This window comes from Crassostrea angulata, chromosome 4 (assembly GCF_025612915.1).
Source record: "Crassostrea angulata isolate pt1a10 chromosome 4, ASM2561291v2, whole genome shotgun sequence".
Classification (NCBI taxonomy): domain Eukaryota; kingdom Metazoa; phylum Mollusca; class Bivalvia; order Ostreida; family Ostreidae; genus Magallana; species Magallana angulata.
Genome location: NC_069114.1, coordinates 45,950,744 through 45,978,171, shown reverse-complemented (window position 1 = coordinate 45,978,171; position 27,428 = coordinate 45,950,744). Strand labels below are relative to the sequence as shown.

At 35.3% G+C, this 27,428-nt stretch overlaps 4 protein-coding genes across 10 annotated transcripts in view; 3 read left to right on the top strand and 1 right to left on the bottom strand.

Annotated features, from left to right (window-relative positions):
- The window catches only part of LOC128180133 (protein timeless-like), a 34,281-nt gene extending 32,214 nt beyond the window's left edge, over positions 1–2,067 (top strand). For 2 of the 4 annotated variants that reach the window (XM_052848013.1, XM_052848012.1), the window contains exon 24: positions 831–2,067. In XM_052848013.1, the coding sequence (XP_052703973.1) occupies positions 831–957 (127 nt within the window). In that variant the 3' untranslated portion in view covers positions 958–2,067. The remainder of the gene's footprint in view (positions 1–830) is intronic. The other 2 variants (XM_052848015.1, XM_052848016.1) reach the window with 2 other exon arrangements.
- A 1,049-nt stretch (positions 2,068–3,116) lies between these two features.
- Positions 3,117–13,343, bottom strand: LOC128180885 (uncharacterized). Of its 4 annotated transcripts, none has more exons than XM_052849066.1 (15): positions 13,253–13,271; positions 11,596–12,353; positions 11,201–11,360; positions 10,938–11,050; positions 10,664–10,740; positions 10,245–10,449; positions 10,041–10,132; positions 9,617–9,654; positions 9,375–9,515; positions 8,531–8,602; positions 8,310–8,429; positions 7,897–8,019; positions 7,242–7,356; positions 6,902–7,032; positions 3,117–6,608 (listed from the first exon to the last, which is right to left on the bottom strand). In XM_052849066.1, the coding sequence occupies exons 3-15, from the start codon at positions 11,341–11,343 to the stop codon at positions 3,860–3,862; spliced, it is 4,119 nt and encodes a 1,372-aa protein (XP_052705026.1). In that variant the 5' UTR covers positions 11,344–11,360; positions 11,596–12,353; positions 13,253–13,271; the 3' UTR covers positions 3,117–3,859. The 4 variants fall into 4 exon arrangements, with proteins under 4 accessions (XP_052705026.1, XP_052705023.1, XP_052705022.1 ...); XM_052849063.1 differs by lacking the exon at positions 13,253–13,271 and adding an exon at positions 12,588–13,245; XM_052849062.1 differs by lacking the exon at positions 13,253–13,271 and adding an exon at positions 12,818–13,245 and having other exon boundaries at positions 11,596–12,727.
- A 2,545-nt stretch (positions 13,344–15,888) lies between these two features.
- Positions 15,889–20,581, top strand: LOC128181675 (eukaryotic initiation factor 4A-I-like). Its single transcript, XM_052850157.1, has 10 exons — positions 15,889–16,030; positions 16,471–16,552; positions 16,647–16,779; positions 17,905–18,044; positions 18,249–18,414; positions 18,530–18,639; positions 18,755–18,898; positions 19,016–19,153; positions 19,440–19,609; positions 19,799–20,581. The coding sequence occupies exons 1-10, from the start codon at positions 16,002–16,004 to the stop codon at positions 19,941–19,943; spliced, it is 1,257 nt and encodes a 418-aa protein (XP_052706117.1). The 5' UTR covers positions 15,889–16,001; the 3' UTR covers positions 19,944–20,581.
- A 2,379-nt stretch (positions 20,582–22,960) lies between these two features.
- Positions 22,961–26,627, top strand: LOC128180839 (uncharacterized). The gene is made up of 9 exons (XM_052848997.1): positions 22,961–23,167; positions 24,097–24,169; positions 24,304–24,439; positions 24,580–24,885; positions 25,001–25,110; positions 25,562–25,705; positions 25,832–25,969; positions 26,137–26,306; positions 26,396–26,627. Exons 1-9 carry the CDS (start codon positions 23,028–23,030, stop codon positions 26,538–26,540), a joined length of 1,362 nt encoding a protein of 453 aa, XP_052704957.1. The 5' UTR covers positions 22,961–23,027; the 3' UTR covers positions 26,541–26,627.
- Positions 26,628–27,428: the final 801 nt, after the last annotated feature.

Below are 27,428 nucleotides of genomic sequence, written 5' to 3'. Positions count from 1 at the left end.
ATCACATACTTTGTTATGCAGTCTTATACAAAGAGGAGTTATCCATATGTAAACTATGCAACCCTCCACCTAAATATTCAAATTTCTGAAAAATTATTTTTTAAAATGTAATACTGAACTGTTATTGTTTGATTTTGCAAAGAATTATCATCTTGTTGACCAACTTAATGTAAAGTATATAGATTTACAATTAAGAACATCAATCTTCTAAGTGGATACTCAAAAAGTAATATCTAAAAAAAATAATTAAAAAACGCCTCTATTATTGATCTGTGTGTGACCGATGTGATACGTGTATGTAAATGACAGTAGACCACTCACTAACAGCTTATATAGCCTAGCTAACACGAGAATGGCCACCACAGTGCCTGTAATGTTACAAGAATACAATGTGTTTGTACATATACATGTATGTAACAATCAGAAATATAGGATAATGTCACCATTGGCATTAAACACTGTTGAAGAGGCAAAGTAAAAAAAAAAAACAGTGGAAGTATACATTGAGGTAAAGTACAGCTGAAATATCTTGATCTAATGTAATTCCCATTAGAACTGTTAACAACTTTGAGATAAATAACCTTTTTAATTTAATTTTTTTACTCTGTATCTTTTATGTATATCTACCTGTCTGCTGTCATTTTGCTGTATCATTTCAGGGTACATCTTTGCTAGCCAAGGGTTTTATTTGCTGTCTATAAATTTATATGGGGAGCAGAGTGGACTGAAAACCCTTAGCTAGTGAAGATGTTCAGAGTACAAATTACCAGTAAGTTTAATTTCTTTTTTTTAACCAGCATTTTTATGTTTTTTATGCAATCTACTTGTAGGAAAATGAAAAAGATCCCGGACACAGTATGGATGACAATGATCCAGCAATACAACAAAAATTCTGGAAAGGATGGGAAACAAGGAATGCAAGTCAGGAACGAGTTCCAGAGCCAGGCTTGTCCTTGACCTTCAACCCATTCTGACCGAGTCTGTGTCGGGGGAAGACCTCCTATTACTCGCTGAATTGTCAAAGGAAATGCTGCAAAATGCTGGCATTGAACAGTGTTTCCATTCCAATACAATAAGTGCTGGAAACATGGAAAAGGTGTTATAATTTATTTGATTTTTTCATTGTGTGTGAATCCCTTTGGAAAACTTGGATACAAATTCGTGAAAACAATCTCTGCAGAGAAAAACTTGGAAGTGAATTAATTAAAACACTTGTGTCATTGTGAATTTAATCTGCAGATTTATTTCCCTGTGTACAGTATATGTACAGTTTTAGTTATACAAGTACAAAAAAGGAAATATATAACATGATTGCTCCAAATGAGACGGCACCAAACTTTAAGCAAATCATGAAATATTCGCAACCCAGTGTAATTTGTACAGCAATTGAACAATGTGGTACATGTAATTATGGTAGCTCTATAATGATTATGTAAGATGAAGATGGACCATGCTGTATCTTGTGAATTGTAAATGATTTGAAGTGATTGAGCATTCTTTGTTTTGAAGAATGTGCCCCTGATCGGTAATCTTTCCTACCTGGAGAAGCTGTAGACCAAGTGGTCATTTACCTACATGTAGTATTTTTCATCTTTTTGTCTTCATCTCCACACAGACTTCAGTATTGTACAGTATTTAAATGTGATAATCGTTTCATTTAATGTTGTCTTCTCTGGTAGTTAAATACTCCCAAAAAGCTTGGGGTCAAAAATTATTGTTGGTCATCTAGTGCCAATTTTACTTCGTTTATGTATTTAAGAGCTCAGTTGAAAAAAATATGATCAATAAATCTTGTTCAACTGAATATAGTGTGCAATTTCTTATAAATTTATGTGTAAATAACACAATCGTACAAATCAACACTGGTTTTAACAGAATTTAATGTATACTATTTATATAGTTTCGGTTTTAAATATATGCTGAAAATTTATTACTGAGCATGTTTGCATCAGGTTACATGTATATATTACAGGTAATGCCACTGTAGTAAAATCATCAAATACATGTAAATGTATTTATTTTGTTGTAACTTAATTGAATGGTTTTTAATAAATTTGTTGAAATGTACTTTTGATTTTGTGTTTATAAATAAGGAATGTTGCAGATCTTTGAAGATTTTAACAAGAGCTTGGACTTTGGTAGTTGTGTCAAACAGCAATGTGACGCAATTCTATTTCATTGCTGGCCATTCAGTCATGGCTCTTTGAGATCAACATAATTTGGCTTGTTTTTGAGCTGAGACTACCAGTCTAAGCATATTTATTCAAAACTATCATCATTTTTAATGTTTTAATCAAAGAAATAGACTTATAGTTACATCTTGAAGAAGTAAATGATCAAGAAAAGTAACTATAACTTAGGAATACATTGAATCACTCTGAGCATTATTAGGCCGGGGGTGGACTAATAGATTTGATCACACCTGACCACATCTGATCTCATTATATTTAAAGAAAGATTTCTTGAATAGATTACTCCTATATAATTTTCAGCACTAGTGCAAATATTGAAATGGCCATTGATGAAATTTATAATACTATCCATTACAAAATCAATTTGTAGTTTTATCCCAAAGACAGTGAAAAAATTGGATATTACTAGTAACTGGGCTAGCTCACATGATGGGGAGTTTAACAACCCAGGAAAGCAATGTTATGCAGTCCAATAGTAAACATTGGTATGATTAAGGGTATAGTTTTGTACTCCATCATGAAATGGTCATACATGTACTCTGAAGTACACCATGGTTAGAGTTTTTGGTTTGCTGAGCTGTTATTTTCCTACCTTTACAGTTGGACAAGCATGTATGCCTTTGACACTTCTCCAAATCTTGGTATCTAATATAGTGGAAAAGTTTATTTCCCCCTGGGATTTCATAACAAGTTATAAATAAGGGTCTTATTGCATTAACAGTTATTGTTAGAGGATTTCCGAAAGAAACAATGGTAAATAATCTTGGAGGATGTTAAACCATATACTGAGGTGCTTTTTACATGCTTTTGTGGTATCATATCAACAACAACAACCCCCCACACACTCCAAAAAAAATGTTCAAAATTTTCTTTCAGATTTCCATCTGATACAATATCAGTCCTAAATTCAGAAATCACAGGAAAATAATAAATCTATTTTAAATAAATACATTTGGAATATTTTAGAATTAAAATTTGATGTAAAGTGTAAGAAAGGTATTTTTGAAAAGATAATACTTGTGTGAATTCCTGAACTATAAATAGAACCAAATTAATATTATGAAGTACATGCATATATATATAAATACATTGTACATCAAAACTAAAAGATGAAGAATACATGTTTACCAATCCATTAAATTCTTTATTTAAAAATAAGCAAAAATCCACTTCCTATTCAGCCTCAATACAATCTTTCATATATTCTAACGATCATAGGATTAATCTTCAATTCATAATTAATGGGTTTTTTTTTTTAAATGTTTGAACTGGTCATTTAAAACATAAAATTTGAGAAAGCAAATTCTTAACTGATTCACACAACTGTTAGAAATACACATGGTCCTTGAAAAATTGAGTTGCATCCTAAAAATAACAGTAATGATATGAAGTTGGATGGATTATGAACACAATGTACATATATGGGAACAAACAAAGTGAGGGTTCTTGGGGTTCATTTTTAATTGTACAAAATTTAAAATTCAATGTATTTCATCCTAAATTTCAACACATAATGTGCAACATAATCCTTAAAACTCGACACTTGTATTCAAAAGACATAAACTCAAGGAAAAAAAAAAAAAAACTTGAGCTTTTTAAAAAATCTTATGTCACTATAAAACTTGAATCTTGTAGCCATTATGGCCTTTCAATTTCTCTTAACATTTTTAAAAGTTATTGTTTGCAGCAGCCTGCATTTTTTTCTGTCTCAGCTGCTCAAGAAATGTTTCCATCATTTCCAGGGAGCCCTTTCCCTCGGTGGTCACTGGAGCATTGTCCGAGGAAGGGACATTGCCCCCTGGGATTCCTCCATCAACTGGTTTACCTGGTTTATCCTTAGCCCGGGGACCATAATAACCACTTCCTTGACCTATGGGTGGGGACCAGTTACCCCTCTTTTTGTTGGGAGATTTACTTTTAGGTGGTCGATTTTTTGGAGATCTTGATCTGTGTTTGGACCTGGATCTTGACCTAGATCGATGTCCTGACCGCGACCTACTTCTGGACCTTGAACGACCTCTTGACCTACTTCTAGACCTTGAACGACCTCTTGACCTTGATCGACTTCTGGACCTTGAGTCAGATCGACCTCTTGATCTATGTTTAGAGTAGTGAGAATGGCCCCTATAATTACCCCCTCTCCCCCTTCTTCCAGCTTGGAACTGTCTGCGTCCCCGGAAAACACCCCTACCCCGAGGAATAAATTTTCCTCTACCCTCAACAAACTTTGAGTCCCCTCTCCCCATTGCTCCACCCCTAATCCCTCCTCTCATTCCACTATTACCTCCCCTCATTCCAACACCCCTAGCACCTCTTCCCCGAGAATCAATCTCTAATTTTATGAATGGTTTTATAGTTACGGATTTCCCATCTGCCTTGAATCTGTTTTTATTGTATCGATTGATCTCGTACAATTTCTTGCCAATGGGATTCTTATCTCCTACGTGATGATGTGGGGACCTGGATCTCTTTCTCTCAGACTGTGAATACCGGGAACCTGGAGAATGGCTTTTGCTCTCCTTTGATCTTGACCTTTTATCGTGCCTTACTGCCTTCCGTCTCTGATCTTTGTCATGAGATGGAGAGCGGCTCTTACTAGAAGATGAGGAGGAGGATGACCGTCTTTGTCTATAGTTTGACTTTGGTCTTTCATAAGTTGGACTATCTTCCCTTTTTAATTTCACCTCAAACATCTCCTCTTGGAACACTGGCTCAGGTTTGGGAGCATAGATCTGGTCTGTGTGGAGGGCACTCACAATGCTGACCGGGTCTTCTTCTACACTGTCAAATGGCCGGACCCAAAGTTTACTAGTGGGTGCTTTTGGTTCTTCAACAGCATTGTATTTGTCATTTCGTATGTGAATGCGAATGCCTTCAAATTCTCGGTCTAGTTCTTCTTTAGATGGGAGAGCAAACTTTTTTGTCTCGGCTTTAGGGTAACTGTTGTCCCTCTCTCGAGAAGACGACTTGTATGGATTTGATGTCGGTGGTCCTACAGGCTCTTCTTTAACTTTAGAAAAATCTTTCTTGTCTACAGTTTCTTTGAATGTATTGCTGAATTTTGATGCTGTTTCTTGTTTTGGCTTTTGCAATTTGTCTCGAGGTTTATCTTCTACATCAAACCGTGATTTTCTCTCAGAATTTATACTTTTGTAATATTTCTCATCGCTTGGACTATCCCATCTGGATTTCACAACTTCTTCCAAAGATCCCCCTTTTACTTGTTTCTTTTTCTCTACCTCTTTGTCTGTTGAATACTCTCTTCTTTTCTTATACTTTTTATCAAGCTTAGGTTTTACATCTGCTTCAAAACTATCCTTGTCTTTAAATTCTTTTTTCCTATCTTTACTGTAGCTACCCTGTGACTCCCAGTCATCCTTTTTCCTGTCTTCTCTGTCCTCTTTTGGGTACCTCTTATCTGAGGGAGAGACACTTCCCTTGTTTTTCCGTTTTCTTTTCTCTCCTTTACTGTCTTTGTTTTTCATTTTCTTGGACTTCTTCTTCTTTACTGGAGATTCACTGTCAGTGTTGCCTTTATCGCTGCTGGTAAACTCATTGTCTCTCTTTTCTTCCTTTGAATACATTTCTTCCCTGGTCTTCTGTCCATCTTTCCTATCTCTGGGTGACACACTCCTCCTGGTAGGGGATATCGGGCGATTCTCATTCCTGTCCTTAATTTGCAATGAACGATCAGACTTTGGTCTGATGTTCATCAGATTTTCAGTGAAACTTGGATTTCCTTTATCTTGTCTGTCTCTCTGAGATTCTCCAATATCTCCATACAGAAAGTCTATGTCATTCTTGTCCTGCCTCTCTTTGCGAGAATCAGAGTTCTCTATATTCCTCCAATCCTGACTTCTTTCCAGACTTCCTCTTTCAGGATTTCTCTGCAGTCCCCTGCTTCCTTCAGCATATTTCTCTTTCCTTCTGATTTCCCTATCAGGATTTCTGCCCTGGTTTTGTTTGTCTGCGTTTCTATCCAAACTCCTTTCTCTACTTCCTTCCAGGCTATGACGATCTTGATCTCTTCCATATTCACGATCTCTACTAAACTCCCGATCTCTATCTCTACTATAATCTCGATTATCTCTATACTCTCCTTCATATGTCCCTCTTCTATCAGAATAGTCCTTCAAGTCTTTAAAAAAGTCACTTCCTTTGGACATGAATGAAGACTGGTGGTCAACATTGTACATGCGGCGGGGTGATTCATCTGGCGATTTTGACCGATATCTTTGCCTGGGTGGCGAGTTATTCCTTCTGTCTGAGGCCTCTTGTCCAAGATCTAGTCCTGGAATGCTGTCATATTTATTACTTCCAAATAAATCTCTGTGACCTTCAGATCTTGGTGATCTTGATCTTGACCTTCGTGACTTTGAACCTTGAGGAGACCTGTCTCTTCTCTTTTTTCCACTTCTGAAAAAAAAAATTTCAAAAATGTATTGATCAGATTTTATTCAATCGAGTTTTCTTACATAATGTGAAATCATAAAATTTGCGGAATCTTGATTTTTGTAGATTTCATAGGTACTCCTTACAGACAAATTAGCATCTTTTACGAATTAAGAAATTTGTACTTCATTCATTGAACACAGAAGCAAATCAGCAAAATTACATTTCAATGAACCTTTAATAAATGCCAATCCCTAAAGTTTGCCCCATGAATTCAAATGATTCTGAAGAAATCATAAAACTGCAACTTTACAAACCTGCTTTTGTCTTCATTAATCAATTTTTTAAGTGTGGCGGTGGTGCGATCCATAAACATATCCTCATCTGAATCTTGGCGTTCATCGTGTCGAGACGGTTTTCTGTAGCGATCACTGGAGTGGTGCCGTTCCTATGAAAGAGGTTAAAATATCAATACCTCGCAATCTACACATATTAAATGACACACAGTGCAGTGCACCTGGTACATGAATACCATCTCTAAAAACTTCTTGATATAGAAGAACAAATGCCCTAGTTTCGAGTTTCCAGGTAAATAATTACCTGGGTTAGGTCATGGCACCCTACATATATTAACCGTCCTTCACATTAGAATGATACCTTTTTGTAGAGTAGAAATCTGAGGGCCTCCCTTGCTTCCACAGACTGAGGCTCTATATCCAGGGCTTTCTTTACATACATCTCAGCTTCTTCATAAGCCTCCAGATCCTCCTTCCTAAAAGTCAATCAATAAAAATCCAGGAGTTGTATCTATCATATCAATGTAATAAACTGGCAACTTCAAGAAAATGAGAGAAATCTATGCCAAAATATGAGCTGTCCAAGCAAGTAAGTTATATAATGTGGAATCATTAGATTTTGTGGTGGCTCAATTTTCGTGGAATTCGAGGCTGCCCCTCATCCACGAATTAACATCCTCCACGAATTATTGAATATGGGTTATAAAGTCATAAATCCTTTTGTAAGTACAAGATATAAGATAATACACGAAATTACGTCCCCACTAACCTGTAAAACTTAAGCAATCCACGAAATTTGGCCCCCACGAAATTTAATGATTCCGCGGTATGTCTTCTTGGACATGCTGATATAGGTACTTGATGTATTTTCTGACCAACTATTGTTTTATATGCTTTAATGTTCTCTATCATGCGTTTATGTTCTGTATCCTCTAATGAGTACTTTCCTGACCAATTTCCAGTTTTTACAGGTATGTGTGTACAAACAAGGGATCAATCATTCAACATGTACTTACACACGAGCCACGGCTAACAGTGTCTCATACATATACTTCTTGGCATTTTGATGGGTGGGGTTTATCCTCAATGCTTCTTCAAAATCTTCCATTGCTTTGTTGTAGCTTTCATTGTTTGCATACCTATAGAATAATGCTCTTTATTAAGAAATTCATCAAGATTTTCATCATTATCTATTCGTAAGAGGATTCGCATATAAAATTTTCATTTCTCGTCAAACACCCACAAAACTTTATTTTACCAAAAATGTTTTAAAATGAATCAGATTTTATGTTTTAGCAGAGATGAAATGAGATATAAATAATGAACAGAAATGTGTTGAGAGATCACAATCTGGAGGTTTTTAGAGGTAAAACCCCTGTTTATGAGATATCTCTGATGCAGGAAAGTACTGATATTGATGTACACATACAGTGCTCCTCTGGCTGTCAGTGCCTCCACATTGGTCTCATCGATCTGTAGAGCTTTGTTCAGGTACTGAATGGCTTCTGTTTGTCGGCCCATCTTGAAGTACTTAATTCCATCAGCCACACTGACAAGAGAGAATAATATTAAATCAAAGTACTTCACCCTGTGTGAAATAACATGATAGATTTGTTCTAAATGATACCAGCAGAATAACTAATCAATTACCATTGGTGTGCCCATTTCTGAGACTGCTGTTTTCTCAAACCTTCCGACATCTCCTTCTCAGGAATTTGTTTCCTTAAAAAGAATAGTATACTAATTTTTTGCCTAATGGGCAATATAAATTATTCACAAATTAAATGTCTTAAAGTAGATCCAGTGTTCTGTGACGTCACACTTTTTTGTAAAACTTTGAATTCTTTAAAAATTGTGCAAGATAGTTTTATTTATTTTATGTGAATATAATCACATGGATGTAATTAGAATTATTGGTAGGTTAAAGATATTTTCACACTTAATTTTATACTAAATTTCCAAATTTTTATATATTTTATCTATGCAAAGGGGAAATAACTCTTTTTCTGACTTTTCTCTCAGTTGTATGTCTAAATGCTATAGTTTTTCTTATTCCAACGATTAATTCAAAAATAATTTTGTAATTTTAGTTTTCTGATAAAGTTGACATTAAAATTAAACAAGAAAAACAAATTTCTGCCCACAAGATTTTACTTTTAACAGAAAAAAAATACATTTTTCTAATGCTAAAATATACTTTAGTTTATGTTTATCTGGCATCTCAAAAAGTGTGATGACATGTATATTTTTTCTAACAATTGATGACATTTAAGTCTATTAAGTCGAAATCAGTTCGGTTTTTCAACTTTCCTCAGAGAATTTTACGAGTATGGAGCTACCTTAAAGCAAAAAAAAAAAAAATGCCATAATTTTTAGAAAATAATCATAATCCCTTACATCGTGATATAATATAACACCATCATATTTAGCCCCTAGGTACAAAATTGGTTTAAAGCTCATTGTTTCACAGATAAATGCCGAAATGACCACATACTTGTGCAGGCCTCTCATGTAGGATGATGTCTCGTCAAGCTTCAAAGTATCCAGCAGAAATGACACATTCCCTTGATTGTTAAATCCCAATATGGAGTGCAGGAGCTCATCAAAGGTCAACCCGCGTATGTGTAACTTGCGTCTGAAAAAATTTGAACCAAAAATTTTTAAATGTCAATCTACTGGTAAAGGTTGTTAAAATTTTGACTGCATATACAATGGCAATATGTAACTTAAAGCTACCTGTACTGGACAGGAAAATCATCAGCATTTATAAGACCCTGAAATCAGAGAAAGTACAAGGATGCTAAAGAGAAAATCACAGGTGTTAAATAGTCTCAAATTTCAAATTTTTAAAGATGGTATATACTTTGTATTTGATGTGTAAAATTAAAAGCCTTACATCTGAAAAATGTTTTTCAGGGTATAAGAATTTATCCAAAACTGATAAAGTAAACATACAAGTTCTAAAGTACATGTATAAGTGTACTGTAGATGATTAAGAAGAATTACTTTTATAAAACTATTGCTACAGTAACAAAATGAAAAGTGATCATTTGTATAAACTGTTGTACACAAATAAGGTCATGTTTTACTAAATACAAAAGTAGTCTGCATTAACTGATCCTATAGTAATGTTATAAAGAGTGTAAAATGGTGACCATACAAGTTTGACCGTCTCCTGCTCCTCGGACAAAGCTCGCTCGTTCAGGGACACTATGATCCGCTCAGACTCGGAATTCACATTCACTACAACTCCTGCAAAATAAAACAACAGCAATGCATTACACAGACAATTGTTCTGACAGGGCATTATAAAGAAATATCAGATTATTTTACAGTGCAGATTTTAGTCTATTCATCAGCTGACCTCTGACTTTGTCCTTGACAGCAAACCCCTCCAGGGGGCTCTGATAGGGGACTCTAGGGAGCTCCTTGGCTGGACAGAATGCTGTTATTTTCATCTCATCAATATCCCGAGCTTTGTCATTGTCCAGACACAGAAGAGTGAGAACCAGTCCACTCTCTAGGGCCGTGGTCACTACTCCAATCACAATGTCGTATCTTTCTAAACTCTAAAAATAGTAATCAATCACACAATGTATCTCTCTAAACTTTAAAAATAGTAGCCAATCCCAATGTTGTTTCTCTCTAACCTCTAAAAATAGTATCCAATATCAATGTTGTATCTCTCCTCAAATAAATTTTGATGCTTACAGTATTTACACCCTTTAAACAGTCACAGCATTTTTTCAATCATCTTTTGTAAATGTTTTGAAATTCACTCACATTAAAGAAATGTCTTCTAGCTGCAGTCCAGTCTACTCCCATAAAGGACTCAATGGGTGGCATTTTTGCATAAGTATCTGTAAACAAATCATCATAAGAAATACTTCAGTATAACCTGAACAAGAAACATATTTTGAAATTTCTTGTCTTCATGCTAGATTTAGATTATATACATTTACATGAAATTTATCAAATTCTTTATCCTTTGTCAATAAAAAACAAACCTCAACTCAAGAACTAAAGTTCATAATGTGCAAGAGAAGAAAGAGGTTACCATCAACACTGGAAGAGGCTGGATGTCCCGATGCATCTTCTACAGAATTAAACAGATAATCTGCTTTCTTGGCAACAAAGCTGTGTATACGCTGGGAGATATCTCTCCGAAGCCTGCAATGAACACATTAAAATGTAAAACACCAAACATAGGTATTAAAACAAATATTTCAAAGTAAAGAAATTCCCTCATAAAATACTACTAGGTATTACACTATCTTTTAAGCAGTTATTTTGAAATGATTTCTTAAGAATTGTTCAGACCTTGAGGTATTGGGTTGCCTCTGGCGGTACTTATTCAGATGGTCAGTCAAACTGACAGGTACTTGCTGCTGTTCTATCTGCAGACATCTTACTAGTTCTGGACCGTGGTACTGCACAGCCTGACCCAGTAGTCCAGAGTCCATTGTACTGATAAATCAACCTACAATACACAAAAACATGTCACTCTGCCATTCTAATCCACCTCTCAAAAAAAAAACTTCCACAACCTTTTATAAGTTGCCATTTATCCTTTGCATTAATTTTTTCCACAACAATTTTAAAGGATCAATCTTTTCCCCCTAACATATGGATATCCCCCCCCCAAAAAAAAATTCCCTCTAACCAGCAAAATAAGTAACACTCTGAAATTGTGATAAACACAAGAGAAAACAAACCTTGTCATTTCCAAGACAATCAATAACATTTAACATCTCTTTTAATAGCAAGATATCTAAGCATAAAATAGGGTGTCATCTTTTTTTTTGGAGAGCCTTATGTCTCTGATGGTCTTTGAGATAAATGATAACTCATATTCTTCATATTCATCATTTGAATTTCCTATCTCTGTCCACTGACTGTGGCCCATCTTCATCATCTTCTATCTTAGTTCACTGTCTCCGAGTCCAATGTTTGGACTATGGTCCATCAACATCATCATTTTCTATCTTAGTTCACTGTCTCCAAGTCCAATGTCTGAGAGTCCACTGACTGTGGTCCATCATCATCATCTTCTATCATAGTCCAATGTCTGTGAGTCCATTGTTTGTGAGTCCAATGACTGTGGTCCATCATCATCATCATCATCATCATCATTTTCTATCTTAGTCCACTGTCTATGATTCAGTATCATCTTTTTTCTTTTTCCTCTTTCATCTTTTCTATCATCCTCATAATTGTTAAAGTCTTTATTTTTCTGAATAAACATCAGTTTTGTAGCTCAGGCTGTTTTAAGAAGAATAACTCTTCTAACACATAACTGAATACATGCAATATCCTCTTCAATATTTTAATGAGTCATTGCTAGTTAACTTCCCACACTATCCCTCTGTTTTGGATTGGCAGTTTGGCACAGTTTACCTCAAGCATCTAATTATATTATCAATATTTCTTTAATATCTTGAATAATTACTGGCTTCATCAGCTGACTTCAGTTCTTCATCAAACAAAATCAAAAGTTATGATCTAATTTCTAGTTACAACAAAAAATGTCTGATAAAATCATATACCGGTTAACAGATGACTAATTTTATTTCCAAAATTGAAACTCTTGAACCATGTAACAAATGCTGAATGTTGAAAAACTCATTCTGCCCATTTATCAAAATTACTATAATCATTAGGCCAATTTAACAACATTTGATCAGTGTCAATCAGAAAGTTATCCCACCTTGTCCTTCAGGACTTTATAAAAAGTAAACCTCACTTTAATTCAGTCACAATTTTTGTGTACTGAAATGTCAATTAGTTATTGAATTCCTTTCATTTCTTTCAATTTTGTTTTCCTTAAAATAAAAAGACAAAGGCAGCCTGAAAATGAACAAAATAACAGTCATTATTTTATATTATGGTGAGCTTTACAATACGGTCTTACTAATGCCATAAAAAAATTACACATACCTTGAATTAAATAATGGTGTAGATCTTCTCATAAACGACAGATTACTTATATTGATTCTCTTAATAACTATTCTTTCCTGAGACAAAAAAGCCTCTTTTGGACTAAAACCTCAAAAACAGCTGCATAAGAATCAAACATGTTTTGTGAAATGCTGTGCAAGGCTTCTTAGAATGCAATTGGTTCACAATTTTTTACTTGACACCAGTACCACATACGACAAAACGTCTGAGTGATACAATATTAACCATAAACGAATAACGTGCACATCAAAAAGTGCATCGGATTCCAACTTTCTTTTTACATCTGTACGATCGAAATTCGGACAAAAAAAAAGAGACCCATAACTAAGCATTAGGGAGAACATTTTACATAATACATAAACTTTCATAGAAATCGAAGATTTTACTCTAATTAACTATCGAGTATATGCAAACCTTTACGCAAATCCTACATAAAGAATCATATTTTATTTTGTAGGGGGGAAATGCCGTACAAATCGATGGTGGAAACTTTGCAAGAATTCACAATTTTTAGAATTCCTAACCCGATTCAAATAATTCTAGCCTGTCATACAAATTTTTGTGCTTCTTTCGCAGGAAAAGCAAGTATATAGATAAATAAATAAAAGGAATTTAACAAACATGATATTTTTCATCAAAGTTTTTTTATTCAACTGAGGGAAATATTCGATTTGGAAATGAATGGTACACTGAACAGAAATAGTTTTGTAGAAATCGGTTTTATTAATTCATAAGCTACTAAAAGTAATAACTCTTATTTTTATAGATGGTGTCTGAATTTATATCAAATTAATATGATATGTTATTTGATGATTCCTTTTGCCAAATTTCTAAAATGATTTCATGATATAAAAAAAACTAATTGGCCAATAGAAATATAACATGGACTTTGTTCAGAACAGGCATTGTTGTTAGTGTGCTTTCTCATCGAAATAGCTTGCCGTTTATGTATCTATACCCCTCCTCCCAATAAAATAAAAAAATATTTGCTAAAATTTTCTAAATTACAATTTCTAAGACCTGTATGTGTTCAATGGATTTTTTTTCCCAGGCACGTAGCATCGTTTTTGAAAGGGGGGGGGGGGCCAGACCCATCCAAAAATTTTGACAAGCAAAAAAAAAAAAAAAAAAAAAAAAAAAATTTCCAAAAATCTTCAAAATCCTAATCCGTGGGGGGGGGGGGGGGGGGGGGGGGGGGGCTCAACTATACTTCCAAAAAAAAATTCTTCCCTTCCAAAAATTTTGACCTCCAAATCATGAATTTCCTATTCCGTGGGGGGGGGGGGGGGGGGGGGGGGGGGGGGCGGCAACTTCAATTTGACTAATCATTTCCTTATTTTCATATCAATTTTTTACTAACTTCCAAAAAAGTGGGGGGGCCAACTCCATTATAATACATTTTTCAGTTATATGGAAATTTTAAAAAAATTGTTGCTGCGAGAAAAAGTGGGGGGGGGGCAGGCCCCCCCTGGCCCCCCCTGATGCTACGTGCCTGTTTCCACGGAGGATGTTTTAAATGTCATAGTTTTAATTTAACCCAACTACTAGTACTGTCTTCTCTAGTTCTCTTTGTTAAACAGATTAAATGTAATATTTTATATTACGTATATTTTGTTAATTAAAATAATTCATAATATTATGATCATAATAAATTGAATAAGAATTTGTCTGAAGATATACAACTTCCGTTAGACAACTTTAAAAATGATGGCCAGTGTTCGTTTCCAATCCCCGCCTTATTCCCGGGACGCACATTTATGTTTTATTCTTCTGTGTAAGTCTTACATGTAGTTGTATCATTTAATTATGTAAGGAATATAAAATATATTGTATTATGTTTGTTTTGTAGCCGATTTGCTGTTTTATGTTTGTTTTGAGGCCATGAACCCCTTCCCCTTCCTCGGGGGGGGGGGGGGGGGGTATGATCTAAGATACGTGTTGTTTTTTGGGAGGGTTCTTTTTTTCGGGGGGGGGGGGGGTAGGAAGATAATTTAATTTGATTGTCCGTAGGCCAAGAAAATGACCAATGGAGAGGTAAATTGTCTATGATGTTATTTTTGTAAATGTTAAATTTAAGTCAAAATCAACATGTTATTCTTTTGTTTAATATTCTAAAAATATAACAAATACGTACACAGTACTATGATATATTTGGTATTGTTCATCATTTTGTAAATAGCGCTCCAATTTAAAGTATAAATTAGTATAATCTTTTTTTTTTCAATGGAGTTTTGGTTTCTCAATCAATCTAATTAGAATTATACCTTTACGACATGTAACATACATATACGCCGGGGATGTATTCGGCTAGAGTAACGGTTTTACAAGTTTGATTATCAATAAAATCGCTTCTCAACCGAAAACATACAGAACAATTCCCTCATATATAATCCTGAATATGTCTGGTTTGATGATTGCCATCAACACTATTTGAACTCTTGGATTTCATGTGTGAAAACTGATTATAAAATAATTTTTTTATATGATAATTACATACCGGTATTTTACAAAATTACATAACATACATGCCTTTAAAAAAATAGTTTGACATTACACACTCAAAATTTAAAGAGTGATTTTAATAATTGCTTTCAATGCAGAATTTGATGCACTCTTAAATGTTAATACTTGATGCACATTTTATAAACCCCAACCAATTCCATTCAAAACAAACCACCGACGTACCAGTCCTAATTGAAACCAGAGACATTTATTTTGTTATTCATGTCTCTGTTGATACTAAGTGGACAGATTCAGTAAATCTATTTTTTTTTAAGTTGACAAAAATTAACAGCTTATCTTTTTTCAATTATTTTTGCAGTAGACATGCGATTTTTTTTCTTTCTTTATTTTGATTATTGCATCGGGATCGGTAATTGAATCTAGAGCAATCCCACGTGCGTGACGTCAAGGATGGCGAAGAAAGGAAAGGAAATTACGTTTTTCATATTAATACGCCAACTGCAAATATAGTTCGCCAATTTTCACTCATAATTGATTTGATATAAGCAACAAAAATGTACAGCGTTTACAAAAATCAAATTGAAGAAACTATATTAGTTTAAAAAATATTTCAAATAATCGATCGAAAAACATTTAACTGAACAATTTCAGAAATTGCGGAAGGATATTCGGTCCTTTATTCGCGGTACTTAGCGAGAACATGTCATATAACTCTGAAGATGGTGATAGGTAAGAAATTATTTAGAAATAAAGAATCAGTTTTGTATGAAACTTGATTTATGGAACCTTTAAGATGTTAGCTTGAACCTCTCTGAATTATATACCCGTATATTGAGAACTGTACTAGTAATACGAATTTAATTACTGGTTGCGATTCGAAGGTAGTGTCATGGCGGACACCGGTTCGCACGTGTGCGATCCATATGGAACTGGCTAAAGTTAACGAATCAGGTTAACAAGATAATAGCGACGAGTAAACACAAAATCCTCATTTTCGAATCTTCTGGGAAACTTATTGTCGTTATATTGATTCTAAGATTGTCCATTTGCGACGTTACATTTAAGTCATTCATTGATCACGTGGTCTCGACACTTCATGTTCCTGGAAGGAGGGAACGCGTTGTATTGGTATTTTATATTACTTATGGACTCCATATTCTAAATTTCAGGTCTCGGAATGAGAGACCACAAAGTGGAGACCGTGGTGATACCAAAGAGGAGTACATCCCAGAAGCTGGTGGTCTCATTGAGGTATGTCATATGCTACTGCACACAAATTCACAAATTGGCATATCAGTTTCATGATTTTTCATTGAATCATCTTGAAATATATTTCATTTATCAGAGCAACTGGGATGAGGTTGTGGACAACTTTGATGACATGAACCTCCGAGAAGAGCTATTGAGAGGAATCTATGCCTATGGATTTGAAAAACCCTCTGCTATTCAACAGAGAGCCATTATTCCCTGCATTAAAGGTAATTGAAATGTGAAGTTTATGCATGCCTTCCCAAAAGCACCACACTGTCTTTCTGTGACAGTGCTGGCCGTCAAGTGGAAGAATATTAAATTCTGTTCTATGTGGGTGAGGTGTTCCTCAGCTGAAGAAAATCTCAAACTGGAGCTGTACATTATTTTTATGTATACAATAGATGTTTATATCAAAACTGTAATAATAAGGGTGACACATCAATCAAAGGATGAATGTTTCTCAATAAAAAAGATCTGAAAATGGATGGTGCAAAATAGTAACACTTGCAGATCAACCTGTGACTGATTGATATCCTCAAAGACTATTCAATAATTACCAATCAATTCAGTAATGTTTTTACGAGACAAGATTCTTGTCAAAGCAAGCATTTTTGTAAAGGAAAATAATTTTGACACAAATGTTCCTAAAACCATGAGTTTGTGGATTAATCTTCTTGGAAATTCAGATTAAGCTGTTAAGACCCTAAAGATAATGCTTCACTTAGAGAGGATCTTGTGTATGATTTTAAGTTGTATCATCATTATTTGGTATTCCATTATAAATAAGAGTTCCCAATGACTGGTTAAAGTGATAAGATATTGTTCAGGGGTATTGAATTGTTAAGGGGAATTAAGAATCTTGGTGCAGAAAAACGTTTTTGCCATATTTGGTGAAATTATGTCCTATATATGTATAGTATGGTTTGTCTGGTGGCGAAACATTCTGAAATGACCAGGAGTAGGGGAAAAAAAATATTTGAAACATTTGCATCACTTACTTCCCAAAAGCACCACACTGTCTTTCTGTGGCAGTGCTGGCCGTCAAGTGGAAGAATATGAAATTCTGTTCTATGTGGGTGAGGTGTTTTTTAACATAGAGAAAATCTCAAACTAGAGCTGTACATTATAAATTATAATCTCCGCATTGTCTGAAAAATTCATTTAGTCTACATAGTCAATAAAAAGAGTTTCTAGTAAGTTCTTCCTCCTCTTCGATCCCATCTTCTGAGGGGAAACCCTGTATTAGTTTAATAAATCAACCAAGTTAATGAAACTCTCAATTAGTGCATTGTTGTGAAATAGTTCAGGGTATAAGTTTTGACAGTGAAGTACAATTTCTATTTGAATTACAGGACGAGATGTGATTGCTCAGGCCCAGTCTGGAACTGGCAAGACAGCAACTTTCTCCATCGCTATTTTACAGCAACTCAACATAGAGGAGAAAGACTGCCAGGCTCTTGTACTGGCCCCAACCAGGGAACTGGCTCAGCAGGTCAGCACTCAACCAAATCCAAAATTAACATGTTTTGATTTATACAGTGAATCACATTATTATTACCTTATTTCTCAAATGAAGCACTTTAAATGACAACTTTATGGATAATGTTAATGTAACACTGTGAAAAGTGAGTGATAATGTACAAGAAATACAAACAGTTATTGATAATCTGCAAACCTTCGTTATGAATGTTTTCAGATCCAGAAAGTTGTGATAGCCCTTGGAGATTACATGGGAGCCTCCTGTCACGCCTGCATTGGTGGAACCAATGTCAGGGAAGACATTCATCGCCTGCAGGCTGGTGTCAACATTGTTGTGGGAACACCAGGCCGTGTTTATGACATGATCAGCAGAAGGGCTCTAAGTAAGCAAAAGTTTAGGTGTAATATGACCAGTCAGCAAAGAATCCCTAAAAATATATAGATGATAAAGTCTATTGCATATTAAACACTTGTTTAAATAAATAATCTTGATTGTAGACCCCAGAAACATCCAGCTGTTTGTTTTGGATGAGGCTGACGAGATGTTGTCCAGAGGATTCAAAGATCAAATCTATGATGTCTTCAGGTTTATGCCCCAGTCCATACAGGTATTGACATTTTCTGTGTATTTTTACTTTTTAAAAAAAAATTGTTTTTTACAATTTTAAGTTTCTTACAATAAACAGGTCGTTAATGGTTTCATGAATATATGAAATTCTGTAGGTGATCCTGTTGTCTGCCACCATGCCTGCCGAAGTCCTTGATGTCACCAAGAAGTTCATGAGGGATCCTATCCGAATCTTGGTCAAAAAGGAAGAATTGACCCTTGAGGGTATCAGGCAGTTCTACATTCAAGTGGAAAGAGAGGTTAATAGATAATTTATAATTGATGCAATGACAGAAGTTATTTACATAAACCAGTGTTCTTTATACAAGTGTTTCAAAAATTGTTTGACTAACAGTGATAACTGTGTTGCCTTCTAGGAGTGGAAGCTTGACACCCTGTGTGATCTGTATGAGACACTTACCATCACACAGGCTGTCATCTTCTGTAACACCAGGAGAAAGGTGGACTGGCTCACTGACAAGATGCTTAGCCGCGACTTCACTGTGTCAGCTATGGTAAGGCTTTTGTACTTTAAAATGGGGTGTATATTTGATTTTTCACAGATATTAGATGAAACATTAAGCTAATTTACATTAGACTGATTTTTGTAAGTCGGGGATAAGTTTAATGATGAAGAAACTTAAATTGACTTTCGTTCTCCTGAAGTCTTGTGTTGAATATTAAAATCTGAGAACTTATCCCTCTTCAACATATTTATGGTTGACATTACATGTACACCACAACTATGTTTATTTAGAGCAGGGTTGGTAGTTTAAACTCCTTGTTGTATATTTTATGAAGCATGGTGACATGGATCAGAAGGAGAGAGACGTTATCATGAGAGAATTCCGCACCGGTTCCAGTCGTGTCCTGATCACCACTGATCTGCTGGCTCGGGGCATTGATGTACAACAAGTTTCCTTAGTCATTAACTTTGATCTTCCCGCCAACCGAGAAAACTACATTCACAGGTACACATTCTATTCTAATCAGACTAAATTCTATTGCCAATCCATCTAAAACCCTTCTTTTACAGTCAAAATCGCCCAAGTGAAAGCCTTTGAATCCATTGAAATAGTTACCTGTGTATGATGATACTGATAATGATGATGTAATAGTTCTCTCCATTATTTTTCTGCACAAACATTTCATTCTTCCAGGATTGGTCGTGGAGGACGATTTGGTAGAAAGGGAGTAGCCATAAATTTTGTCACCGCAGAGGATGTACGGACTTTGCGTGATATTGAACAATTTTACAATACACAGATTGAAGAAATGCCCATGAATGTAGCTGATCTGATCTAAACGTTTGCCACACTTTGGAGTTCTTGTCTTATTTGCTAGTGAATTCAGAAAACATTTTCAGTGCAATTTATCTGGAAATAAAATAAATTTAACAGTTGTCTATGAAATGTGAGTTGTCGACAAGAAGAATCGAATATTGTGGTAACAGAGAGCAGAAACTCTCCCCCTTTTTATGTAATCTGTGACTTTGTATGGGAAAGTGCTGTAATATTGCTGCTTTTGTAACTGTTTAATTTATATTTCTAGAAATCTGAAGCAGCTCTTGCTCTTTCTTTATTGAGAAAGATTTGTCAGAATTTAATACATTATTGTAACAGGAATATTATTTTTTTTTTTTTCATATGAAGTGCAACGTTCTGGTGCATTATTGGAATAGTTCTAAATATTTTGTTTTAACTGTATGGTTATTGGAACCATTCTCTTGCTGTTTTGTACCAGGAGATTTAGTAAAGCTGGCAATGCACTGGACGTTCTCGTACCGCCATCTATTGCTGTGGAACATCAGCTTTCCACATCACGAGTGGAAAGGAGTGAAATCGCATGAGACAGTAAAACCCCTGACTTTTATCAGGAATGTTTATATTACATGTCATGTGAAAATAAGCAATAGATGTATTAAAAAATTCTATAATTATAAACAGACTTGTTTTCTATTTTGAACTTCAAAATGAGTTGTGGCATTCTGTGAATCATTCATGGTTCAAAGTATTCGCAAGTGTAATCTCGGGGAATTTTTTTTGAAGATTTGAAGGAATGTGTTGTAAAATCTGACGGTTCCTGAATATGTGTCAACTTGGGACAGGAGAAGTGAAAGATGGTCTGAATGCATCTACAGAAAGTTATGATACAAATGAAATTTCATATGAAGCTAGCTAATCAAGTGAAGAAAAGTTGAAAATTATAAACAGGGGCACATGTAACACACAGGGACCGCAAAGGATATAGAATGGAGATTGTACTTGTAAATTTTTTAGTAAGTATAGGGAACGCAATGGGATCCATTCACAAAATATCGGTAGAAATTGTTTCGATGGTAGCAATAACAAACATACCAGAACCGTTCATTATAAAATCTGTTACACTTTCCTTTTGTTTTATCAACTTGCTTTTAGTGCATTCTGATGGCTTACCGAATATTTCAATGTGAGTGCCAACAATTTCAAAATTTATCAAAATATATACGTTTAGCTTTTTGCAACCCCTAGCCAATAGATTATTCGTTTAGTTGGTAAAATGAAAGATATACTGAAAAGAACTCCGTCTGGGATTCAGATTTTTAGTAGGTTCATTTTAATCAATGTCGTACTTGGTACTTAATTAACACAATTTAAATATGTAGGATTAAATATGATAATTTCATTGATGAAGAAATATATATTTATAGCGTCCAGAAATAATGTATCAGCATGTAGTATCCATTTTAGTTAATAATGTTTTTTCATACCTTATCGCTGTATGAATTACTATACAATGGAACAAAAAACTGTATCATAATGAATGCTTTGATAAAAGATGGTCAAAATGTTAATAATGTTATGAATTAAAGTTATTTCAAGTATCTAATTTCTATACATACATGTATATATCCCTTAATTTGAAATAAGGTATTTTGTGTCTTGGTGTGAGTGTGTGGGCTGTCATGAAAGTATGTATTATAATAGTTCATTGAAAAAAATTATCATCAGGAAATATATAGATATACGAAAAAGTGTGGTCAAGTGCTCATGATTTTTACTTATTTAGTTACGATATTAGGGTCGTTTTTCTTTGTGTGGAGTTTGGGTGGGGACCTGAACATTCATTAAAATTTGTCAAACTAACCTTTAATTGATAACTTTACCATCAGACGTGAATAAGCGTAAATAGTCTTTTTGGATATTTTTTCATCAACTGTATACTTTATATAAATGTATTTGTTATACTTTCATGTTAAATACTGAAATCTGATTGGTTAAGACGCAGTTAATAATATTTTCTATTACCCTCAGCGTTAGCAACGCACTTAGCAACGGGTAACATTAAAAAATGTTACATGCCTGAAAATTATGCGCGTACGGTTCGCTGTAGAATTCACGTTATTCCTATATAAAAGCAGTAAAATTTTCTTAAAAATTAAGATATTCAGTATAACAAAATAAATAGTGCCTGTTTGGGAGGGTAACAGTTGAAATTGACACCCCTCGAAAACCATTGTCAACCTCCGCTTCGCATCGGTTGACAATGGTTTTCTCGGGGTGTCAATTTCAACTGTTACCCTCCCAAACAGGCACTATTTATATAATATTTATATAACCTGCCTCCCACCTGTACCCACAATTATTGTAAAGTACTGTTAAATGTATGCTATGGCAATGTATGTAATGTATACGCCAAGAAACTACTGCTAAAAAAATCAAATTTAATTTATCTATCATACCTCGAGTTCCTAGTCAAATCTCGCCGAGAATATATCAACTTTGTAACATACTGTAAGATGGGCCCTGTGGAGAATTGAATTTTGTAAAAAAGCTTGTGTACATCTATATTTCATTGACTAAACTTAAAGGTGGCATGGGAACCTATCGATATTAATGTGGATAGACGTACTTTATATGCATAATACTTACATCGGTTTAGAATTTTCAAATTTTACAGTATTAAACCAAAAATATGTTTTAAAAAAAATTAATAAAAACTCTAATAGGGATTGGAACTATAATGACTTACAGTTCTAAACCATTGCGCTACGCTGTTATTTAACAATTTTGGGGAAGAAAACATTGTAGAATTACACTTGATTTTATCATTTACTTCGATAGAAACTTTTAACCGGTGACTGTCGTGGACACGGAGTTTAAATTTCCCACCTTTAATTTCCTGGCATCGATCCATCGATTACCTACGAGTTATTTATAGCTATTATACCTCATCTATTTCCTAACATTTCGCTGTTCCCATTGGCCAGAATCTTATAAAATCCTGGTACATTTCTTAATACCAGTAGGTGTGTGGGTATATATAAAGTATAACTAAGGAATGTGTCATATAAACCAAGTTCACAACAAATGAAAACCACTTATTCGCTTTATTTTGCGCCCATTTTCAATGAGCTTATCGAGATCTAAAGTAGCCCTCGGTCACAACCAAGAAAGCGGCGAGGACAGCGGCGGGACCAAGCGGGGAGGGGCGTATTCCCCGGGACCCCAGGGGCAAAGCGAGGAAGTACAGACCCAGATCAACGACTGGTAAGGAAAACAGTTGTTGGGTTTTTTTTTTAAAGATTGAGAGAATTGATTATAATCTATGAACACTGTGGTGTCAAGAATTTTTCTTCTCCTTTCTATATAATTTATTTTTTTAAAAATTAATTCAAAGTCTCTTCACAATTCAAAATTCTGACCTGATTTTGAAAAGATTGGTATTGATAAATACAGAATATCTTATGATAACTACTTTTTTATTTTGGCTTGGTAATGAAATAAATTTCTAACCTTCAATTTCTGAGAAGTGAAAGATTTTCGGCTTGAATATAAGCTGTCAGGAAAAAAAAATCAACATATTTTAACACGCTTATGTCAAAATGAGAAATTAAATCTGCCTTAATCAATCTTATTTTCTTAAAAAATTGAATGTAAACAACTTTTGAAGATAAGGTAAGTTGTTGTTTTTTTTAAATATTAAGGGGGGGGGGATAAAAAATCGACACGCGTTTTGCACGTGAGCGTACGTCTTATTCGTGTCCTATTGAAGTTTATTGATTCCATGCAGTGAAATATAATATGATACAAACAATTCGTCTGAAGTTGCTCAAGCGGATTTATGATATTTATGAAGAATATTGATTGTTAATCTGCAAATTAAAATTTAAATTCTCGATGGTTGACTTTTGTACAAAAAAGCTATCTGTAAAAGATATGAATAACGAAAATTTTATAGCGCATTAACAAAGAGGTAAATCAACTATTAACTCATATTGCAGTTTTATTTCGTTAGAAAATCCCTATAAAGTAATCTTAATTCAAAGACTCAATGTTTTATAAAGTGACAGTATACCGGTATATACACCGGTATATTTTATAGTGTACCAGGATGTGTTACGGGAAGCTACACAGTACCCAGTATACTAATACTCATAACACGGAATGCTAACATCCTTATTTACTCTATCAAACAGGTCACAGTCGGACTACAAGGACAGTCATGACCCGACGACCCCTAACAATGGGGGCACAGGAGCGGATCAACAGGTACATTTCCAATTCATACACAAAAACGTCTACAATATATGATAACTTCCTTGTACATAATTGTAACGTTGTCGTTATGATTATTGGGTGTGTCTTTATAACCGCATTATGACCTTGACATTGTGCTTGCACAGGTCGAGGACGAGGTGGAGGGGGTGGACGACTTTGATGACATGGGTCTGTGTGACCAACTCCTGAGAGGGATCTACGGCTTTGGATTTGAGAAGCCATCTATGATTCAACAGAAAGCCATTCCAATAGCCCTTAAAGGTACACCCTCTCTCTCTCTCTCTCTCTCTCTCTCTCTCTCTCTCTCTCTCTCTCTCTCTCTCTCTCTCTCTCTGTTCAGTTTTTGTACCTTTTATTAATATCGATGAAGATTTTTTGAAGAAGTTTTCATCTTTTTCCAGGATCTGACATGATTGCCCAAGCCCAGTCTGGGACTGGGAAAACAGGGACCTTTTCCATTGCCATCCTTCAACAGTTAGATCCTGGACTTAAACGATGCCAGGCTCTGGTTCTGGCCCCCACCCGCGAGCTAGCATCGCAATCACAGCGCGTGATGACGGCCCTTGGTGACTATATGAGGGTCGTCTGCCAGGACATGGTTGGCGGGAACCATGTGGCCAATGACGTAAACAGACTTCGCGAGGGTGTGCATGTTGTCATAGGAACGCCTGGTCGGATTCTTCATCTGCTGAGAAAAGGGTATTTGGGTAAGTTTGAGTTAATGACTAGTAATTTGATATATGCATGTCGTCATATAGATTTACATTTATATAAAATGTATTCAGTATCATTAGTGTTTAGAATGATTGTGTGTCCTCTTAGATTTGAGTGCCGTCCGGCATTTCGTCCTGGATGAAGCGGACCAGATGTTGTCGAGAGGATTTCTGGACCAGATCAAGGACACTTTCCAGTACCTACCAAGAGATGCACAGGTATACAGTAAAACACGCTTATAGCGAAGTCCCAGGGACGGGCGATTTTGCTTCGTTATAAGCGTAATTCGTTATATCCATCAAGTTTACAACAAGTAATAAGGAAACGGGGAATGAAAATCACTTCGCTGTAAGCGTCAATTCATTATGTAGTTATGAATGCTCTCTCATTTAAAGGAATAATTAAAGCAATTGTCCGCACATCGTACAGGAACCCCAGTGTCTGATTAAAATTACCCTTTTCCTTACGGTAAGGAGAGGGGGTGGTTTAATCATACTGACAAGAATCCAAGAGTCATGGTCCTGCTGTCATGTTGTAAATTTTGAATTTTATGGGTGGGTGTAAATACAAAATTTACAACATGACAACTGGTGTCATGTTGTAAATTTTGTATATACACCCACCCAGTAAATTCAAAATTTACAACATGACACTGCTTTAATTTTGCAGATCATACTCGTCTCTGCAACCCTACCACCAGAGGTCCTGGACATTACTCACGAGTTTATGAGAAATCCCAGACGTATTCTGGTAAAAAGAGAGGAGCTGACTCTACAAGGGATCCAGCAGTTCTATGTCAATGTGGAAAGAGAGGCAAGCATCATTATATCCACGCCATCAAAGTGGCCATACATTCATGGATGCAGAAGGTCTGATAAGATACCGTTTGTTTTCAATTCATTCTTTTTATTTGCTAAGTGCTTGGTTTGAATTTCACAGGACTGGAAGCTGGACACGCTATGCGATATTTATGACACCATCACTGTGGAGAAGACCATCATCTTCTGCAATATGCGCGGCAAAGTAGAATGGTTGGAGAGGGAGATGAACAGACGAGATTTTACAGTGTCGGCCATGGTAGGATCAAGAAACACTTATAACACTTTAAAATACTGGACTTTTGGCGTGAAAAATATCCTTTTTCCGTATTTTTTTTTTTACCACAACGTGACCAACATTTAAATTCTAGGCTGAAGTTTTGACAAAATATTGATTGAAATATTGTTTTGATTTTATTTCTCCAGCACGCAGGATTGTCCCAGAAAGAGCGGGAACTGATCTTGCGCAGCTTCCGGACCGGCTCCAGTCGTGTCCTTATCTCAACCGACCTCCTGAGCCGAGGGATTGACGTCCAACAAGTGTCGCTGGTCATTAACTTTGATTTACCTATGGAAAGGGAGAGCTACATTCACAGGTATAAATATGTACACTTAGCCACATGTAGTTTTAACCCCGTCGATGGCTTCAGTCGTTTCGCTTACTTTGAAAAAATATATTATCTAGAATCGGACGTGGCGGACGTTTCGGACGAAAGGGGACAGCTATCAACTTTGTGACGTCAGACGACTTCCGGAAAATGGAGGATCTTCAGAAATTCTACAACACGGAGATCCTGGAGATGCCGAGCAACATCGCCAGTCTCTTGTAAAGAATGGACGTTAACAAAAACATAACATCATGTGATTGAAAAGAAAACTGTTTGGCCATTATATATAATAAATCCATTAAAAATATGGTTGCGGTTGCTATTTGTTCCTTCCTTACCAAGTTTGAGACGATAATACTATGTTTAGAACCATTTTAACAGAAGCTTGGACTTGGGTAGTTGTGTCAAACAGCAATGTGACGTAGACCTATCTTTTTCATTGCTGGCCACTCAGCCATTGCTCTTTGAAATCAACAAGATTTGTCTGGCTGTTGAGCAAGACTACACAATCTGTGTATATTTCACTTGAAACTAGCGTCATTTTTAACTTGTTTTGACGCAAGAAAAAGATAGTTACATCCTAACGAAAGTCCAAGGTCTTCTTAAAATGGTTCTATTTACAAAAAAATTTAAAACCGTAGCATGTATGAATTCTCATTCTCACAGAGGCGGTCAGTGGCCAAGCCCATGTCTACATTGTATGCATATGGTTGTACATAAAATTACACATGTAGTTATCAGCTCAATATTGAGTTTTGTGATATTAATCAGGAATACTCAACTTGAGTATTATAAAGTTACTCGGAGAGACTAGTCGATTAACAATCTGATTAAAATGAGATCCTCAAATCTCCCGTCTTAATGAAAAGGGAGCATCGAGGCTCTGATTTTAATCAGATTGGTCAATTAATTGGGGCCTTTAGTCGAGCAATAGTCGAGTACTCGTTTATTTATTTGAAACTGTGTGTTCCTTTTAAATAAAATAATGCTGCTGTCACATACAATATGTCTTTAAATCTAAAACAGTTTCAAAAAAATTATAATATGTAGCAAATGAATTTGATTTATATAATCTTAACATACGTTGACAAACCGGGCCCTGCCTTCCTT

Excerpts from the sequence above, each read along its gene's own strand:
- LOC128180839 (XM_052848997.1), top strand. The coding sequence starts at position 23,028 with ATGAGCTTATCGAGATCTAAAGTAGCCCTCGGTCACAACCAAGAAAGC. Across the intron at positions 23,168-24,096 it reads CAGACCCAGATCAACGACTG|GTCACAGTCGGACTACAAGG; the intron begins GTAAGGAAAACA and ends TCTATCAAACAG. Across the intron at positions 25,111-25,561 it reads ACCTACCAAGAGATGCACAG|ATCATACTCGTCTCTGCAAC; the intron begins GTATACAGTAAA and ends TTAATTTTGCAG.
- LOC128181675 (XM_052850157.1), top strand. The coding sequence starts at position 16,002 with ATGTCATATAACTCTGAAGATGGTGATAG. Across the intron at positions 16,031-16,470 it reads AACTCTGAAGATGGTGATAG|GTCTCGGAATGAGAGACCAC; the intron begins GTAAGAAATTAT and ends TCTAAATTTCAG. Across the intron at positions 18,640-18,754 it reads TTATGCCCCAGTCCATACAG|GTGATCCTGTTGTCTGCCAC; the intron begins GTATTGACATTT and ends GAAATTCTGTAG.
- LOC128180885 (XM_052849065.1), bottom strand. The coding sequence starts at position 11,343 with ATGGACTCTGGACTACTGGGTCAGGCTGTGCAGTACCACGGTCCAGAA. Across the intron at positions 10,741-10,937 it reads AGCCTCTTCCAGTGTTGATG|ATACTTATGCAAAAATGCCA; the intron begins GTAACCTCTTTC and ends ATTTGTTTACAG. Across the intron at positions 8,430-8,530 it reads CAGAAATGGGCACACCAATG|TGTGGCTGATGGAATTAAGT; the intron begins GTAATTGATTAG and ends CTCTCTTGTCAG.